We start from the raw sequence: 20,656 nt of genomic DNA, 5'->3' as shown, positions 1-20,656 counted from the left end.
ACCAACATTAACATGGCGCGCGCCATCACGCCGAGCCTCCATCGCGCATTTTTTTTTTGTTTGTTTTTATTTTAGGGGGGAAAATGACGCACGTTTTGCAGCGTCTCCCACAACAACTCTGCGCATTGCATAAACAAAGAGCCAAGAAAAAGGTTGTGTTACTAAAGTGAATGAGCGGTTGGAAAACAGCAGCTGCAATATAACCTCATGGGAAATAAGTTCCCATTCCTGCTGTCCACATGACCGCCAGCGACCAATCCCGGAGCCCGCCGAGTCGTAAACTTCCATGGCAAAGTTGTAAATTTTCATAAACAGCAGCCGTTTTTGTGCTTTAGACATGCTTTTCTCATCGCCATCTTTATTTTCTCCAAGGCCTGAGATGTGTGAATTTGATGCAGGGTGAAAAGGGAAAGTGTAAAAATGTGGAAATGTGATTTTTTATTTATTTATTTTTATTTTTTTAGTGTGTGAATGCTGTTCCAGCTGCTGGTTTCTAACTAAAACAGGTCTGTACGGCTTCTAATTGTCTTCTAATCACAGCTGCTTGTATTTAAGAGCTTCAATCAGAGCAGATTAGCTGATTTAGGCTTCAATCCTCCTAAATATTCAACCTGGAGGGATCTATTTCTTCACATTGGTTTCGCCTTCAATACGCACCTTAAAATTGTGTAATCTTTACACCTTAAATGCGGATGATTGAGCTTCTTTTCTGCTTAAATAAAATGGTTTCAGGCTAAAAATATTCACGCATTAAAGACTATTATGGTCTCTAAAAAAAGGATGATTTCCTTCAGATCAATTTGGCATTGACCAAAGATGGAAATTCGCAGTCCTGAGGGAGATTTTAAGGTCACAAAACTTTAATTCTTCGCCAACTTTTCCATTAGGAGAAAACTAAACTCTTAAAGTAATTCACGGCCAAATTAATTCGTTATAAACCTATTTAATGCTGTTATTTTTATTTCTAATGACTTATTTCCGTTTTTGTTTTTTTTTTTTAAAAAGGGGCTTTTATTCCAGCTGACATCTGCTGATTTCCACCAACAAGGAGGATTTCCGACATTTACAGACGCAATAAAACCATAAATTCCTTAAATGCAACCATCCGTCCTTCGTTTCGAGGCAGAAACTCCCACAAAGTATCTGTCGCTTTCGTTAAAATGTTAAATATTTAAATAAAAACACATTTAATAAAGTCTCAGTTTTATTTTTAATTACAAGCTCGTCAATAATTATAAATGTAATTAGGCCTTTTATTGAAAGATGTTTTATTTTTCTGTGTAGGCCTGTGAGTTTCTGTCCAAGTAATATTTTAGTTAAAAAATTAAAAGTCCTCCATACTTCTGCAGACAGAGGCCTTGTTTCATCAGATATATTTAATAAAATCTCTTTCGATTCAATTCAGTCGACACATTTAAGTTTTATAAGCTTTGGGCGCATGATTAGATATTTAAAACGTCTTCTCGGTCTTATGCACGACATCAATCTAATATATGACTATAATATTAATATTTTTCTGCACACTTCAGGTGCACAAAACTATTTCCCGAGCTAGACATCATCTCTAATAAACGAACAATACGGTTCTCACAGTTCGCTTTGCTTTTTTTTTTTTTTTAAGAATTTCGTCTTTTCGTCTTTTTGTCTCTTTCTGTCTTCAGTCTGCGATCAAAACAAAGCAACCGGATGCAGAGATGCTGTAAAACTTTATGGCCTCTTTAACTTTCACAGTGAAAAGCTTCAGGATGAAGCCACGCAAACACGAGCGAACTTATTTCCGCGCATTAATTAATAACTTTGCGGCAAAAATGAACGATATAGGTGCAAAATAATAATAACTGTTAAAAAGATAAACTTTTTTTTTTTTTTTTACAAAATATAACCTCTAAAAATACTTAAAATAATTAAATATAACTCTAAAGTGATAAATAACAGTAGGATAGTAGCAGAATAAAAATAATACAAAAGTAATTAAACTAATCTTATTCGTTTTTTTCGGGAAATTGAATTTTAAAAAAAATCATCAATAACAATGATGATGAAAATAAATCACATTAAAAAATATATTTTATATACCATAAGTGCAAAAAAAAAGATTTGTAATATTTGACTGCACAAACAAATTTCCTTGAGAAAAGAAGCAGAAGGCCTTTATTTGCCCAATTTATCTTTGAATTGTGTTTTAATCTTAATTAAAATAAGACTTTGATATTCATTTATTCCCATTTAGTCAACTCAAGCTGATATCAACTTTAGAGTTTCATGCCAAATGCAAAAACTTTGCTATTTTTTGTAAATGCCATTCTCACTGAAACCATGTTTTTGTCTGGATTGTGCATGTTGTCTTATATATTGTATGTATTATGATTTTTTTATGATGTGTTTTATCCAACCTGTGAAGCTGAGGGCACATTTCCACTTTTCTGGATAATAAATATTGCTATGTTTATTATTCTGCTGCATTTTTGTGAGAGTATTTGGATCACACGCTGTTCGGTGTTAAATCAGGCTCTCCTGTGTTTATTTTGGCACTGTAGGTGAGGTTTGTTTGAGATAATTCATCCCCGGAGGAAAATGTTACACATATGTGAGCACACACAGTGGGTAGAAAAAGTTAAAAAGCCATAATGCTGTTTTCTGCAGAGCTGGAGGTTATATAGTGGCAAGCAGAGTAAACTGCAGGAGTCCAGATATAAAATCTATCTACAGACGTGAGATAGTCATCGTAGGCACAGTGTGTTTCTGTATTTTCACAGTTTAACGCCTCTCTACCTCCAGTTCTCCTCAGGTCCCGAGTGTGTCTGCAGTCGTTTTCAGGTCTGCGTGGAGGCTCCTCACTGGCCTTTACCGTGCTGCTGGGGGGCTCTGCGGGAGGAGTTGCGGACGATGTGAGAGAAGCCAGGCCTCCTGACCAGGGGGGCGCGGGTGGAGATGACGAGCAGGCTCTGGAGGGCTTCGGGGTCGTGGGACATGTAGGCACAGCGCGGACCTCCTTTAGGGACGACGTGGTTTACGATGGGGATGCTGGGACGGGAGCGGGCGTCAGTGTACGAGCTGCTCCTGGTGTCCTGCCTGACAGCCAGAGAGCCTCCGACTGGTGAGGAGACAAAAAATCTGAAAATTTAACTGGAAATAAATCGACAACAATCAGGCTGCGAGGTTTAAGTTTGCTGTTGTTTTTAGGATATAAGATGAGAGAGAACTTTATTTATCCGGAGGGAAACTTCTGTGCAGCAGCTGCAATACAAAGTAGGAAACAGTGCAAAAATTAAATAAAAAATAAACAATGAAAGTGCAAATATATGAAAAATACATATCAAACATACAAAATATACAAAATTAAATTTCAAAGCAACATTAAGTTGCTTTGAAATTTGTGTTAAATAATGTGGCTGTCTGGAAACATCTTTTGTGATTTTAAAATTCACACAACTTATTCAAAACAAGGCAAATCAGTGCAATAATTTAAAAAAAAGTTCTTTTAAATCTTAATTAAAAGTATAAATTAATTACTTAAATTAAGTTGAATTTTATTAATATAATATGAATATAATGGGTAATTAAAGATGTAAACCTGGAAATGTTTTGAGGCAGTTTTCTCACTTTTTCCCAGATAAAGCTAATTTACCTTAGAGCTGCAGTGATTAGTCGTAAACTATTAAATTAATCGCCAATTAATTTCAATTATTCTTCTGTTGGGGTAACGTTTTAGCTTCTTAAAAGTATTCTTATCTGTTTTTCTAACTCCTCTAACTTAATATCTTTGGCTCATGGACAAAACAGTACATTTGGAGACATTTTTTAAAATCATATTCTGACAATTTATAGACCACTAACTAACTTTAACTAACAACTAAGTGATTAATTGGAAAAAAATAATTGACAGATTAATAGAAAATGAAAATAATCATTAGTTACAGCCTAAATGAGGCAGTTTTTTGTGGTAAGTAATATTTTCTTCATTTCTTTTTTTCTTAAATTTTAGAATATAGTGAATGATACAGCATTTATTATTATTTTTTTTATAAAATGTAAAAATAATATACAACAAATAATGAAAACAGCAGATAAATTCTGCCTCTGCAGTTGTGAAAAAAGCCCAAAGCAGCTTAAATACTCTCTGCACAAGCTCAAGAAACAACCAAAGGAAAAAAAATCAAATACCTGCGTTTAGCTGCCGTGTTGAGATCATGTCAGTGGAATCACATCATGCAGAGACGCGTTTACCTGTCCAGTGTATCCGCGCGGCGCTGATGGTCCTGCGTATTTCTGCCGCTCTGTTGTGGCTCTCGGGCTCCGACTCGTTCAGGCTCCTCTGCTCCATCGAGGGCCTCGGCAGACGCTGCTGAGTCGTGTGGGAGTGGATGTGCTGCGAGTCAGCCAAGTTATTATTATGTCATTTTAATTCTACTTCACCATGATGTTTCATTAGTGCTGAGAATTATCAGCGATATTCAGCAGCGGGCCCCTTCATGTGAACAGCCTGAGTGTTATATAATCACTGACAATGAGCCCAAAATCTCCACCGTTAATACGTTTTCATTCTTTATATGATGATTCGACTGCTGCTTCAGTTCTGGGGACGGTCGTCAAAAACCCCTGTTTATTTTTAAAATTACATTTAACATTTAAAATGAACTGTGAATGTGGATTTACATCTGAATACTTTTAATTTCTACAGGTTCAGAGTTAAAACCGACCGTTTTGCACTGATGGGCCCCTGACAGAACCTACAGTTTTATTTGAAAACATTTCTTTTACTTAAAATCCTGTCTTAAATTTCATTCATAATATATGTTGCAAGTACAAGTAGTCCATAATCTATTAAAAGATATTTAATCTGCACAAGTTAGATATTTGATTAATTGTTTCAGTCGTTTTTTCATTGCAAATATTCTCTGGTTTCAGCTCCTCAAATGTGAAAAGGTGCTTTCTTTGTCTTATATGAGACTAAACTGAGTGTTTTAGGTTTAAAACTGTTGTTTGGATTTAAAAAAGCAAAGTATGGGCTCAGACAAAGTGAATGGCATTTGTTCACCATTTTTTTTTAGCATTTTATATTTAAAAAATCCTCGTTAATTGTTGATGGTGGCGGTTTTCCACCATTTTAACATATTGTATTTTTAAAATATATTTTGTCTTTTTTTCTTCTTTTTTTTCTTTCTACTTTTTTAATCTTCAGGACATTTTGGGTTCAGAAATAGTTAATGGCATTTTTTCGACAATTTTTAAACATTTCATATATTAAAACATATATTTTTGTCTTAATTTTTCTTTCCTTTTTTTTCTTCTTCAGGACATTTGGGGCTAAGAAATTGTCAATGGCATTTTTTCCACCATTTTTTGACCTTTAATATTTTAAAAAGACGTATTTTCTTTTTTACTTTACTTTTTTTCTTCTTGGGGACAATTTTTAAGTATTTGAATCTGAAATTATAATTTTTATGTCACCTCTCAAAGGGGCAGGGCACCTAAGATTCCTAATTTCTTTTAATAAATCAGATTTTGCCTTAAAAATTGGCGTTATTTTGATTGGATTGGTGTTGTCTCTACCTGCCGTGAGATCTGAGTGCAGGCCTGCTGCTGCTGCTTCGTCCGTTGGGAAAACTGTGTCAAAGACTCCAACTGAAATAAAAGAAAAACAGTGCAGTTGCTGGCTTTGAATAGAAGTGAAAATTGAAACCACACAACCAAAGATGTTCCTTAAATCCTGTTTGTTACTGGTGTGTTTGTGTTGGCTGTTTGTGACACAGTACCTGTGTTTGTGTCTCACCTTCGTCTGCTGTTGTCTCTGATGAGCGTGTTTACTCTGCTGCTGGCTGCAGGCGTCCTTGGCGTCCTGCAGGACTCCCCCTCCGTCTGTTCGGCCCTGCAGCAGCTGCTGGATCTTTTCCACCACCCCCAGGTCCTGCAGCAGTTTCTTCCTCTGGAGGAGCGCGTCCACCCGCTCCTGCTCCTTCATATCTGCCTCCTTCTCCTCCTCCTTCTCCTGCTCCTCCTCCTGTTTCTCCTCTCGGACTTCTGCAGCTTCAGGATCGACCGACATGCCGGACAGCGACGGCTGCAGAAAAATAAAGAGAGACATCTGATTCAATTTGTTTTTATTGCCTTACTGCGTATGTATGCATTTACAATATATTAGCAATTACTGTCACTGAATAACGTTTGATAACACTGTTTGTTTTTCCCGACCGGACAATAAAAGATATTTGAGTTTCAAATGAGAGATGTCCAATAAAAATTATCTACAGAAATATTATTCCAGCTAATTTAAATTGGGCAAGAGTCCATTTACTCAAAGGGGTCAGCCAGAATATGAAGCATTCATCATAAGACAGACGCTGTGTGACGCCCTCTTGTGGTTTCATGTGGACACTGCCTCTTTAATGACTCGATAGGACAGCCTCACCGGCTGCAGGTCACAGTCAGCGTTTGAATTGGGGGGTTGTGTTTGTGCTCTTCGTGGTTTCACTCTCTCCCCCGCCGTCTCCCCCTGCAGGTCTCTCCTCCGGCCTCCCTTCAGGTCTCTCTCCTTCTGCTCCTGCTTCAGACGCAGCTCCTGCAGTTGTTGCCTAAACACAAAAACACACACAAAAACTTGAGCATCTTTCTCTGATATGAACTCAAAAGATTTTTTTTCATTGTAACAATAATTATTTATTTAATTTATAATATTTAATCTTTATAACATTATTTAACAATCAGACAACATCTTTCTTCATGGCAATTACTGATTTAAAAATGATTTTGTCCTCCTCTGACTAATCTATTCCTAAAGCGCAAACCAAAAATTAAAGTAATTAAATTTATTTAATAATAGCAAAATTAATAATAGGGTGTAATGTCCTTGACCCCAATACCGTATTATTATTTATTTCTGTATTTATTTATTCATTATTTTTAAAATAATAACTATTTAACATTATTTTCATATATATGCTTCTTAATTTATTTTTTTTCTCTTCTTTAAATGTTATTATTTTACATTATTTGTCTATTTGTGTTTATCCTTTTTTTGACCATTAATTTAAATGGCATATTTTTATTTTTTAATTTATTTACTTATTTTTCTTGCACAGTATAAGTTGTGCACCCTCTGATGTTATCATGGTTGGGGGTGGGTGGAGTATTGTTGTGGTATTGTTACCTTTACTTAAGTAGAATATGTGAACATTTCCTTTTTATATGTTATGGGTTTGTGCAATAAATATTTTTGACTGTGCAATCGAGTTCTGAGAGCAGGTTCAATTTGATCAGTTTGTTCATGCTGCACATAAAATGGACTAAGCGTGAGCACATCAAAGGCAAAATAACTCAGGTGCAAGACTAAGAATACTTCACAAAGATGAGTGAGCTCCAAATAAAGAGTTACTTTCTCTTTTCTTTTAGGGAAGCATTTTTGATCTACAAAATCCTCCTCAGCCGAGTGAGAAAGAGAAAACAGGCTTTTCTTGTAGCAGCAGCAATCAGCTGAATCACTGTCACCTGCTGACGTGAAAACTGCAGGAGAGAACAGACACCACTAGATGCTGGAGATCAGGATCAGGATCAGGTTTTCCTGTTTGCTGATCAGCAGGTGACAGTGATTCAGCTGTTTGCTGCCTCTGCAGTAAATGTCTGTTTTTTCTTTGACACTGAGCAAAAGCTTGTAAATCTAGGAGGATGATCATGTTCTCCACCAATGACCTTCCATAAATACTGTTTTCATGACCAGTTCTGCCTTCAGATGACACTCTTTTAGCCATATTTGAATTTTGGTCCCTTTTAATTAATAATGACTCTTCTTTTGTATATTTTTAAGACATATTAAAAATACTCTGCTTGGAATAATAAGTACAAAACCATGTCTGAATAATTGTCAGATGTGGTCTCAGCCTCACTGATAAATCTGATAAATCTGATAAAAGTTTCACTTAAAAAGTTTTACTGATTGACAGATTGTCAAAATTGTTGCTGATTGATTGAAGTGCTGAGTGAAATGCATTGCTCTGATCAGTGTTAATCATTTATTTTATAGGCTTGTCGTCACTAACACAAACACTTGTGTTTTCCAACTTATTGTTGTCAATTAATGTTTAGCGGATCAGCTAATCAACTCGAATAATTGATCAGCACTAGCAGAGCAGAATTTAATGACGCTGTCAATCTCGTCATGATGCACAAACTCACTTAGCTGCAGTGAAGCTGCAAGTTTAACTGTCTTGTGTGTCTTGTGGTCTCAATATTTTCACACATCCTGCACAAAACTGTTCTCATTCTAAAACAGTTACGCTGTAAATATATGTGTATTTTTATGTTTTTCACATTTTAATGACATTTTTCTATTTTATGTCTATGTTTTTTTGTCTTTAGTTCCTCTTAATATGTTTACTGTACGCACCAAAGTAAACTCCATGTAAGTGAAAACCTACATGACATTAAAACTTCGTCTGATTCTTTTTTTTATGTCTGTTTATTGTTTTTTTCGCTAATCAAACTCAACAAAAACACTGTAATTTGCAAAATTCAGTATAAATGTTAATTAAAGGGTTGCCAAGTGTTATTAATTTTGTCAACAGAGCCTCATAAAATAAATCTGACCTTTTCTAACCTTTGTCTGATTCTTTGTCCCCTTCAGTGCTTGAATTAAACAAATCCTCTCTTTTCCTATTTTTTTGCGGATGTCCACACAATTTTTTTTTTAAATCGATGTGCATCACTAACTGAATCTGTTCTTTACTGAATTGTATCGGGGTGGTGACAGTGTGCTGCAGGTACCTGGCACACTCCTCTCTGGCCTTGGACGCTGCGGTCTCCTGGAAGAGCGAGCTGCTGTGTTTGAAGTATTTGTCGTATTTCTCCCCTCCCTCTCTCGGGTAGATCCTCTTGAAGCCTCCCAGGTGTTTGGCCTCGTATCTCTCCATCTGCTCCACCGTGGCGGCCTGGCACTGACGCAGCTCCTCTGACCTGCACACACACGCAGTAACAGTCACCTGCACGTGTCGGCAGGAGGCTCACAGGAACAAGTGCATGACCTTGGAGGGAAACAAACCATTAGTATCTGACAGAACTGTACCTGGCCTCTCTGGTGCTGTTCTGCTGCAGCCTGTCCTTCACCCGCCGTCTCTCCTCTTTGGTTATCTTTCGACGGTCGCAGGCGCCCAAGTTGATAAGAACCAGAGTGTCATACAGCAACGCGTCCTTCACCTCGCGGTCCAGCTGCGAGTCGGTGGTAAAACTTGGGGAGTGATTCACCTGGAATACAAATATGCTGATTGATTCAGACGTCTGATAAGATTGCAAAGTTCCTGAGTAACATTTAAAGTCCTTAAACTTTATTGCAAACTCATGCTGTGCAGCCAGATTCTGTTTAAAACCACAGACATTAATTCTAAATTCTAGTGGGGAAACTTAACCCTTTGAAATCTGATCGATTTGTCTTGATTTCTTTCAAAAACATTGAAAAAAGGCATGAGCAACTTAACAAGAAATTACCCCAAAATTAGCAAGAAATTTGTAAAAAGTTTCCAGAAAGCATACCTGAAAATTAGTTTAAAAAAAATAAATAAATAAAAAAAGTAAAGTAAAAGTAGTCTGGTTATTCACCTCGAGCACCCAGGGTCTGAGCCGGTGATCGAGCAGCACATCAAAGCCCAAGATTTCGAAGCAGGCGCTGCCGGTGGTGTGGTTGGGGAAGCATGTGTGGTAATTGTGTTTGAGGATCGGGTGAGCCGAGATCAGAGTCTTTATGATCACGTCCTCGATGTCGTTCCACATCTTGTCCGTGTTGCAGCTGATGGACTCCAGGAGCTTGTTCAGGGTGGACAGCTTTCTGGGGGACAACAAAAACAACAAAAAATCAATAAATATGCAGCATTTTGTGTATTAGCAATGCAAAACAATGAGCATTGTGTTTGTGTTTACCTTTTGCTGCCCGTGTCTTCGTCACGGACAAAGTTCTCGCTGTTCTTGTTGATGGAGTAGTTGGTGAGATGCATGCACACATCATCCTGACGGGAGAGGGAAGAGAAATATATCAGCTATTGGAGAGAAATATACAGAATGTTAATGGAGCTGCAACAATTAGTTGATTAATTGGCAGAAAAAACACAAATCTGCAACAATTTTAATAATTTCTTTTAGCTGCATTTCACAAGCTATCTGACTCTGCGGAAATTGGTTTAATTTTTTCTTTTTTAAAGCATGGAGAAAACAGGCAATGACCAACTTGGCAAGAAATGTCCAACAAACTGCATGCAATTCTATCTAAAAAATTGTTTGAAAAAAGGGCAGGATTATTAGAGAATAAAAAAAGGGTTAAATGTCCAGAAAACTATATTTATAATTACAATTATTTTATATTTAAAATTATGTTACAGGAATGAGTATATCATAAAATATATAAAATAAATACATATGTATTGTTTTATTTCAGCAGTTTTTCTTATTCTCTCTAATTTGCCGATTTTTGGGCCATGTTTCAAAGGAATCACACCAATTTGCTCTGGTTTTAAAGGGTTAAACATTTTTTCAGCTTTTTTCCCCTTTTAAGTCTGTGTTCCCTCTTGCATAGACATGTATTTGTGCTAATGTGCGGGCATATGTAAGGTTTAATATTTTATTCTTAACTGGCAGTTACGTGATATTACATCACAGGTAATTTTGTAGAATAAGACAAACGTAATGTAACGAGTAGTGTAACAAATTGCTTTTCACACAGAGTAATTAAGTAAAGTAATGCATTACTTTAACAACATCTCTCACCACATTGCTGTGTGTTGGTTCGTTGTACTTGGTGGTGCAGAAGCGAGCCAGTCCCTCTTTGAACATGAATATGCTGAATGGGTCACACGACGTCACCAGCACATAGATACGCAAGTCAAACTTGTACCCGTCGATTATAAAAGGCTGAAGAGGGAATAAAAAAAACTTATTTAAACATCATGTCTGTGTGTGTTTCTGTGTGTGTGCTGTTAATCAGAGCCTCACCTTTGAGATGTAAACCTGGCAGATCATATGTTCTCCAGGCTGAATGTCTCTACTTGACTTGGTGATGATGATACCTTTGCCTTGGCAGCCGGTATCTGGCTTACAGATGTACGTCTTGCACTTTTTGGCCCTGGTGTAAGCTTGGAAGTCACTGTAGCTGCAGAGTGCAACCAGATCAGGAGTCAGTATGTTACGACACACCGAAAGAAACAAGATAAAAGAGAGTGACCACGGTGAAAAGTGCAAACTGACTCTGCAGGAAGGCACCACGTTCTGGGGAAGATGTTGTAGTCTTTGGGGAAAAGCTTGAGCATACGGTTCATGTTTCTCGCTAATAAGTCTTTGCGGCAGATTTCACTCATCCCTGGGAAATGGTTTATTTTCTGAAAAAGCAACAAACACACACAAATAGTTATTTTTTTTATCTGTGAGATTTTATACAGTCTAAGTGAGACAATGACAAAATAAACTAATCCACCTTATTCATTCAAAGAGGGTCGAATCGTTGGTGCTGAATACTTCCTGCACTGAATTAATCAATCAGATTAGTTAATTGCTTGAGCTAAAAAGCTATTAGGAGCAATGAGAAAATCTCTATGGAAATCATATTTTTTACTATTTCATGTGCATATTGAGCAGAAGAATTTAAATTACATGTAAGGATATTAAAATTTGACAGAGCAGAATTACTACTCCCCACTAATTGATTTTCAGCTTCATACAATTGAATTCAGTTTAATTAGTCTTCCATGACGATGGTAATGATGAGGGTGTTGGTGTGAGTGAATTCAGTGGAATACCTGGTAACGCTTCATGTCCTTAACACGGTCTAAAGACACAGAGCAGTCCGTCCAAAAGAGGGTCCAGTCGTCCCCTTCCATCGCCTCTCTGAGGCCATATCTGCGAGCAGCACGCCGCACTGAAGAAACAAACAGCAAGGAGTGTTTTTACTCTGTGTGTGAGTGTGTGTGTGTGTGTATTATTGTGGTTTCGTGTTCTTGTAAAACTTTTCTATTACAAGGACTGATCCAAGGCAACACAATACATTCCCTTGAGATTTTTTTTTTTTTAAATTATGATAAAGTTTTTTTCTGGAAAAAAATTGAAACTGGTCAGTATTTCTGGAATAATCAAATTATTATGTACATTTATGAGAAAGGTTTAAATGAGAAAAAATTTCTACTCTCTTTTTTAATAAATAAAATTATTATGTAAAATTATGAGAAAGGTTTAAATGAGAAAAAAGATCTGCTTTGTTTTTTAAATTTGTAACACTATTAGCTAAAATTATGAAAAAGCATTTAATGACAAAAAAAATGCTTTTTTCTGAATTAATGAGATTATAAAAATTCAAAACTCCTAAAATCTAAAATATCATCCTATGCTGTAGCATTAAAATGTTTCTGTAAGTCCTGACCCAAGCAAGAAATCCGGTAATATGGACAGGGCTGTCCACATATTTTTGGCCATGTAGTGTAAGTAGTGTTTCCTGACTTCCAATACAGGCTGTGTTTTTACTCTACATGACTGAAGTATCTGTGCAATGGATAAACAGCTGTAATGGTGCCGAGTATTGTGGATAGACATTATGATTTAGTGTCCTTTGGCTCAAACGTACCACTTTCATATTTGCAGTTGGTGAGGTTGATCCACAGTCATCTGGAACAGAAGAGAGACAGAAAGAGGGACAGACATCTGCTTTGCTGCAAGGTCCTACAAATGCCACATTACGCTCATCTTCCTCTCCAAAATGATGAGGATAAGTGAGAAAACGAAAACGTAAGAGCCTCCAGGACAAAGTTACAGAATCATAACTGTCAGGGAGTCTGAAGTGAATGCACCTGCAGTGGGAAATAAATGCTGTACAAGTACAAATGGAAGAGATCCAGCAGTAAAGTACCTCTTCTTGCTTTTCCTCTTCTTCTTGTTGTTGATGGGCGGTGTGGTGCGGGTGCACGCTTCACTTTGGCTTTCGCCACCCTCTCCTTCTCCCTGCTGCTCATATTTACGTGCATCTTCATTTCTGTCTGGGCTGTCCACAGGTTGACCCATCCTGGATCTGCACAAACAAAAACGTTTTTTCTCATTTGATCGAAAGAGCTTGTGATAGTTTACACACACACACACACACACACACACACACACAAAACTAATGAGGTCATTACATGTCTGACATTCATGTACATAGTTTGTTTTTAATGCGGTGTGCGGTGCAGCTTCACAATGAAATTCAATCAAACAGAACAAAGTACATGCTGTTAGCGCGCGCACGGACTCATGTTTCCGTTTCCATTTCTCTCATCAGGTGAGTGCTCTGGCTGTCGGCACATTGTCACACGCCGCCATTCAAGAGTTATTGTGGCAGGACGGATACAATAGTGGGTAACAGTGCGAAAATAGCATGGGGGAATCAACTCTGATGCCAACCAGAACTTTAATTTTACTATTTGGATCACCAAAAAGTAAAGTCAGTGAGGTAAAAAAACTGCACGAATACAACTTAATATATCTCAGTCTTTATATGATGGTTTTAATGCCTTTGTGATCAGTCTTATGAGCGGTCCAATTCCCCATTTTTCATTAATATCTGGTGAATTCTCTGAATGTGTGTTTTGCTGTGTTCGGGACGTTCCTCTGCATAGCGTGCAGGACTGGCCGGGACTCGCGCCCAAATGCTGGACCATATGCAGTATGCATCCAAAAGGAAGATACAGAAATTGCAGAAACAACTGGTGACGGCTCTCACTTTCACTGGTAACACTGCTAAAACACAGTAGCTAACAATCCCTGCATTGTATATCTTCAAGAGTCCACAGCAATTCTCTTGTGAGACTGCACTTGAGCTAAATGCTAATGTCAGCATGCTAACATCCTTAACGAGATGTTCATTGTCTTAATTAAAGACGTTCAAATGCTGATATCTGCTAATTAGTACTAAACACAAAGTACAACTGAGGCTGAAAGGAAGTTAAGGGGTCAACAAAGCTATTACAGTTCATGCTGAAGCATGGACTGTATATAGACAATGTGACAGTTTCCCCAAAATTAAGCTTTTCAATCTGGATCGCCCCCTGGTGTCTGACTGCAGTATAGGTCATAACTCCCACCCCTCCATGTTAGTGAATTGGACATAGACCAAAGTAAAAACTAAAGGTAAACCCTAAATAAATCTCATCAACATAATGTTTGTTTAAATGATTGTTTTTGTGCTAAATTTGATTTTAATGAGTTATTTAATTATATAAAAAGCAGATTTTCCGCCATGATTGACAGCTGTGACATCCAATCCATGCATCATGTCATGCCATGGAGCTGCTCTGGATTGGTCAGATGGGTGTTTTGGTGGGAAATCCCCCACCGTGGACATCACTACTGCGCAGACTCCGGCTCCAAATAACGTCACCAGGGATGATGGCAGCGGCCGTATCCGGGATATTTTAGCTTCACTTAAGCATAGCAGGGGTAAGTGTGTCCATATTTACATACAGTTAAATGTGAATATTTTTCCAAATATCATGGCAATCCATATGATTGAGATATTAAACTCCACAGCAGAGATGTAACCTCATGGTGGTCCTGGTTAGGCGAGATGAAAAGTCAGAGGATCACCAAAGTCATTAGGATTCATCCTCTGGGGACCACAAATGTCTGTAAAAAATTATGATAATCCATCAAAAAACTGCTGAGATATATCAGTCTGAACGAAGTGACCGATACTGTCATCCACAGAGAGCTGCCTCTGCCTCGTGGCTTAAAGTCTAAAGTTTACAGAAATAAATTTAGGCTCTTCTTATGTGCTCCTCTTCTGTTTAATGTCCGTCTGCACTCTGACCCGAGCGCAGCAGCCAGCAGCGTCTCAGCTGTTCTCCTCTGCCTCCTATCTGGTGTCTTGCAGGGTTGAAGGTGAGGTCAAGTTAATTCCTGGTAATGATCCTGGCAGAATACTGCAGGGGGGTGGCAGTAAGGAGGGACATCCCAGGTACACTGTGGGAGGTTACGGTGCTCGGTAACAGTATTACGATCCAATGATCTGGATAATCCTGGCCCTGAACTGTGAGCTTTACACTGGGCCGAGACGCCCCACTGACCTCAGCGCGGATACAGTTACAGCTGCCGCAAAGGATTTCTCCAAGGTTCTCCCTCAGTGTGCAACAACAACAGGTACATGAATAACACCTTCGTATTATCTGCCCTCAACAAAGAATTACTTTGGTAATTGCTACGTGTCTCAACATAACATCTAGTGCTCAGGCTGCACCCTGAAACACCACGCAAGCAGCATTTACTGTTGTCTAATTTCTTATTAAAACTAAAAAACAAACTGCAACCGAAAACCTCACTACAACAGTTTGTTTAGAGGGGATAACCATGATATTTTAGACATTTATCTCTTCATGCTAGCTTTCTGCTTATTTGATATAATATAATCGAATAAAATGCAAAAACTTCTCCAAAATTATTGAACACACCACGCTCTCTCTCACATGTGAAGATTCAAAATGAATGCTGCAACTAACAGTTGTTTTCACTGTAAGTTATAAGTATATAAAAGTGCGATTACTAAAGTTTTACCACAGCCCAATGTCTCGTCTACAAACAGCTAATTTTGTCTATAATGATATGAAACAGAAAAGCAGCAAATCTTTGCACATTTGAAAGTTAGTAGCACAATAATGCTATCTGATAAAAATCTCCATCAGCTAATTTTCTGTTGAGTTGGTTGAGTGGTTCATAAGTGGTAACTAGTAAAACTGCCACACCAGAAAAAATTAAAACAATCTGTATCAGGTAATAACAAGAAAAGTTTCTTGTTATAACAAGATGTTGTAAAGGTTTTTACAAGATATTTTCATGTTACAAAAAGATGTTTTCAAGTTATAACAAAATCTATTTTAAGTTTTTACAGATATGTTATTGTTATAAGAAGATGCTTAGATTTTTGCAAGATTCTTTAAGTTTGTACAAAATATTTTTATGCTATGACAAGAAACCTTTATTGAAAAAAATTCTTGTTAAAACAGGAAAACATCTTTTTATAGCATGAAAATATCCTGTAAAAATGTGAAAAATATTTTTTTGTTATAACAAGAAATGTTTGGATTCTTTAAAAGAAAAACAAAAGGGGGTGCTGTGCGGCTCAGTTGGGAAAACGTGCGCCCCATATTCAGAGGCTATGTGTCCTTCTCACAGCCGCCCCGGGGGGCAAGACTGACTGGGAGTCGTTTGTTGCATGTCAACCCCAGTTTCTCTCATCCCAATTTCCTATCATCTCTTGAGCTGTCCTGTCAAATAAAGGCCACAAAAGACCCCAAAAATAATCTAATATAAATAAAATATATATTTTTATTTTAATAATAAGAAAACATCTTGTTACAACATGACACTATCTTGTAGAAATGTAAAACGATATATTTGGGTTTTTTTTACCTGATACTGCTCAGTTTTTCTCTCTGGCCTGGCAGTTTTAGCTTTTGGTTTTAGTGATGGAACACACTCAGCATATAATTTGACACACCAGCTAAAACTAATGCAGTTTAATTCAATTATTCTGCAAAACAATTCTCTCTTTACGATGATTTGAATTCAACATTTAGAGTGCCCTCATTTATATAAACGGGGTGAAATAAATATTAGAAACTCTTCAGCAGACTGCTCAAGTTTTAGCTATTTATACCTCATAAATTGGCTAAAATTGTCTTTTGGGAGATGGCTCTTACTCACCTGGGCTGTTGAGCCTACATTTGTGAGGACAGAGGTGTTGGAAGATGCTGTGCCCTGTCCGTCCGCCTCCGCACGTCTTTGATGCACAAGCTTTCAAGAGCCCATTAAGACGCTGTCACACTCCTCAGCAGACAAACCAGTGAGCCGCATCTCCACCTCGTCTGCCTGTGGATTCCTTAAAAAGAAAAGAGAGTAGATTTATATCATCACAAGGATGGCTTCAGTTCAGATTGTCTTACACACTCAAGCAGCAGGCCCGGCGGTGGATCTGGTGACCAATTAGAAACTGTGGAGACAAACACCTGATCCCATCTGACATGATGGAGAGAAAATGAGCAGGAGACCTCAGCAGGGAGAAGAGGAGAGGGATAATCCCTGATATTTGTTCGCTGAAATAGGAGATGTGTTTTTCAACGCTCCGAGTTGTTAAATTTAAATCTGTGCTGAAAAGCGGCGTGGCGGTGTGTGGTGTAAGTGAACAGGCTGGACATCCATCTTGTTAGCCAAGTTGAAATGGAGAACCTTCAGTTGAAGCTTAGCCTTCCATTGAAGACATTAAAAATGGAGCACATGCAGAAGGGGAAACGCTGGTCAAAGAAGAAAAGAAAGTAGATAAACAGGACGCTGTAGCTTACGTTACAGCCAACCTGGTATCAAAACAAAACTATTTAAAAATAGCGTGGTAGAATAACAAAAAATGACAAAACCACAGCATGGCTACAATCAAGTGCTGAAACAATTTCTTAATTAATCCATTAATCAACATTAATTAAATATTACTTGACATCCTGCACTCTTCCATGCTCACTTATCTACCTTTTGTCTTTCTTATGATGCTTCAAAAGTCACCTGCTGGGCTTCCAGTACAGATGTCAGTGGCTAAATTGACAAAACATGTCTCTGTGAGCATTTTTAAGTATTTGTGTTTGAGTAACATGGCCAACATGAGCTCTCATACAATTACAGAGCAGAGCCATTCTCAGTTAATGTGACAATGGAGGGTTTTTAGAGAAATATTAAATGCAAGTAGGAGAATTTCATGATCGGTTTTTGCTCATGTGTAAAAAATAAAAGGTCACAGGTGTGTTATTCAATAAGATAGGAAATGATGAACAAGCTATTTTGGCATTTAGTTTTGCGGTTTTGTTTTTGAATATCCAAACTGGTGATTGGTTTTCAAATTCTGCTCTATGAGATTAACAATTGTTGTTTTGTTAATTAATTCTGTGTATCAGTTTTTAATTTGTTGTGCATTTGGTACCAAACATGCTAAAACCTGCTGAGGCCACATTAATAGCATACATAACATGACCAGGTAAAAATCATACCTTAAATATTGCCAAGTATTTCACCTTGAAAAGTAAGTTTTTTATGAATAGGTGAAGAAAATTTGTAGCTACAAAGGGAACTAAAATCTGTCCAGATAAGCCCTATGGCGCACAGCCAAACTCAGAATTAACAAAATAAAATAAAATAAAATCATCATAATTTTTGAAAGGAGTGCCCTCTAAATGAAATGCATTGTGGAGAAAACTGCAGGTGTTGCAATGCCTCCCTCCTTCAACACTGGAAGTGTTGGTGTTGTACAAACAGTAATCTATACACCAATAGCCACCATGTTTCTGTTATTACAGCTACCAAAATCTGTTACCATATCTCTAGTATTTACACAGGGTCACACTGACGGTGTTTTCACAGCTGTGACCATCATTTTTTTTTGATAACATCGATTAAAATACAGGATGACACTCAGTGGATACAGCTGCAACACTTTATCAGGTCATTCTGATGTATTTTCTGCTCATACTATAAATGCTCATTTGTACTGAAGTGCATTCATTCATCAAAGGAAATTAAATTTGTGTATCTCTTTATGAAATGTAAGTACAAGAACTATACTACTGGTAACTCAAAGTAGTTAAGTATGTATATATTATGCTATTTTATACCTGTACTACTCTACTTTTCAGAAGGTAATACTGCACTTTTTACTTATTTAACAGATGAAGTTACTTGCGACTTTTCAGAATAAGTTTTTTTTTATATAAAACAAAAAAACTGATCATTTTTTTAAATAATACAAACTACTACAATAAGCAAAATACAGTAATGTATCAGAATTAATGATAGGTAATATATATAATGATAAGTAATATAGACTAAAACTCAGGACTGTTCTAGTTTTTGAATACTTTGAAAACTTTAAGTAGGTCATATTTAGCTGATAACAATGCTGTGGGCTACTTGTACTAAAGTATTGAAGACAGGACTTTTACTTCAATTGAGAATTTTCATTGTGATATTGCTGCTTTTACCTAAATAAAGACTCCCCCTAATTGCTCCTAAGCATGACTTTAATATTAGGCATTATGTATCTGGTAATAATTAAAAAACAGATGTTTAGCTCAATAAATTTCACGTTGACACCATACAGGAGCCATAGTTTAAACGTAAAACACTGAATTTAATTTTCACTAATCAACGCATAATTATATATCAATGGGTGGACGTCTAAATTAGTCTTTATCACGGCACAAATTGAAGCTAAACCCAACAGTTAACGTATAGCCAGCTTTATGCTAACTATATGGTCTGTGCTGTTGCTATGGTAACGTACTGCTGACTTCTCGCGGCTAACTAACCGGCTAGCGAAAACCAACTTTTAAACGACAAAAAACGTCATAAACTTGACATTACCGTTAAAAAAGTGTACCCCCTCTCTACGGGCCGGTAACACCGACCGAGCAGCCTCGTGTAATGTTGTTGTTGTTGTTGTTTTCGCGTCGTGTTGTAACCCTCTTGGCTTAAAGCACGGCGGCGACGTGACCTATAAATGTAAACATGAGCGAGCTCGAGGCACACACGCGAGGTGCCTTTTCAGATGGAACGTCCCCTTTTATGGTCTAGCCAATCATAAGCGAGGGGCTGCGAGAGTTCTCGTCTCTGATTGGTTGTTGGCTCACCGATGAGAAAAGATACATCTCTAGGATGATCCACAGGTGCACCTTGCTGTTAATTTTGTTTGCTTGCTCTTGTTTTTTAGATTTTTTTTTATCTATGTACTGATATAATTTATTATTTATTTATTTATATTATGTTCTGTGAAGAATGTCATTTATCTGTGCTCTCTCGTGTAAGTTTGTGTTCTTGTTAGCCTGATATATTTTGTGCATATTTTCGTTAAATAAAGCTGTGGGGAAAAAACTTGCACTTTATGAGGTTATGCAGTCTGTTATAAACAATTAATTATTGTTATTTCTAAAATGAACATGCTGATCACGCATGCTCTAAAACATCCCACATATTATAATATTTGCCATTTTACTGCAGCATTCAGATAAAATAACTCCATCAGCTGTTTATATCTCTTTAAATAGGCATTTATACTTCTGATTATACATACATTTACTAAATTCCTGTTTACATTCAGTTTCTTCTTTTAAAATTACCAGTCTGATTTACATTGTATGCACATACATTCAGAGTTTATTTCTTTGCACTATTTGTATATTGTTCAAATTACAGAGCACTTAAGTTCTTGACGTTTTATTTCAATTTTATTTTATTTCTTATTTTATATTTAAAAATATAAAAAAATATAATATTAATTTAAAAAATAAATAAATAGGTGTTTATTATAGACTACAAAGTCGTCTTTATTATGATCGCTATAAGCTCATAAAATAACTATTATTATAACGCATTCAGCGTTAAAAAGCAGGTTTAATAAACATGATTAGTTCAACGACGGAAAAGAGTTTGGCTCCCTCCTGTGTTTTTATCTCACACTGCAGAAGAGATTAAGGAATGTGTTTTCAAATAGGCCTTCATTTCCCACAATGCACCCCACAGACGTTCCCACAACGCAACTCCTGATGCGTTGATTACAATCGGGCAAATTAGCAACATTGCGATTTGAGCGCTGCTGTGATTGTGGAGGCAATAAGTTAAATGCCCACTTTTTAAG

The 20,656-nt window shown here is 37.1% G+C and overlaps 1 protein-coding gene and 1 long non-coding RNA gene across 2 annotated transcripts; one reads left to right on the top strand and one right to left on the bottom strand.

Annotated features, from left to right (window-relative positions):
- The first annotated feature begins 368 nt into the window (after positions 1-368).
- LOC148186280 (uncharacterized) lies at positions 369-6,221 on the top strand. Its single transcript, XR_015774940.1, has 3 exons — positions 369-506; positions 2,779-3,097; positions 5,826-6,221. It is a non-coding gene; the product is annotated as an uncharacterized LOC148186280 (long non-coding RNA).
- On the bottom strand, positions 1,624-19,543 carry ttll6 (tubulin tyrosine ligase-like family, member 6). The gene is made up of 17 exons (XM_088069798.1): positions 19,387-19,543; positions 16,690-16,864; positions 12,870-13,027; positions 12,587-12,625; positions 11,769-11,887; positions 11,221-11,351; positions 10,969-11,125; positions 10,744-10,887; positions 9,904-9,989; positions 9,586-9,811; positions 9,056-9,234; positions 8,758-8,946; positions 6,410-6,572; positions 5,774-6,061; positions 5,554-5,625; positions 4,228-4,369; positions 1,624-3,094 (listed from the first exon to the last, which is right to left on the bottom strand). The coding sequence occupies exons 3-17, from the start codon at positions 13,018-13,020 to the stop codon at positions 2,835-2,837; spliced, it is 2,346 nt and encodes a 781-aa protein (XP_087925924.1). The 5' UTR covers positions 13,021-13,027; positions 16,690-16,864; positions 19,387-19,543; the 3' UTR covers positions 1,624-2,834.
- Positions 19,544-20,656: the final 1,113 nt, after the last annotated feature.

Source organism: Plectropomus leopardus, chromosome 19 (assembly GCF_026936395.1).
Source record: "Plectropomus leopardus strain MGB_pleo_1.0 chromosome 19, ASM2693639v1, whole genome shotgun sequence".
Classification (NCBI taxonomy): Eukaryota; Metazoa; Chordata; class Actinopteri; order Perciformes; family Serranidae; genus Plectropomus; species Plectropomus leopardus.
The sequence above is the reverse complement of the archived record's forward strand: the minus strand, read 5'-3'. Positions and strand labels throughout refer to the sequence as shown.

Bases quoted from the DNA above. Each gene is read 5' to 3' on its own strand.
- ttll6 (XM_088069798.1), bottom strand. From the start codon at position 13,020: ATGGGTCAACCTGTGGACAGCCCAGACAGAAATGAAGATGCACGTAAA. The intron at 11,888-12,586 runs GTACGTTTGAGC...TTGTTTCTTCAG, and splicing joins CAACTGCAAATATGAAAGTG to TGCGGCGTGCTGCTCGCAGA. The intron at 5,626-5,773 runs GTGAGACACAAA...CTTTTATTTCAG, and splicing joins AGAGACAACAGCAGACGAAG to TTGGAGTCTTTGACACAGTT.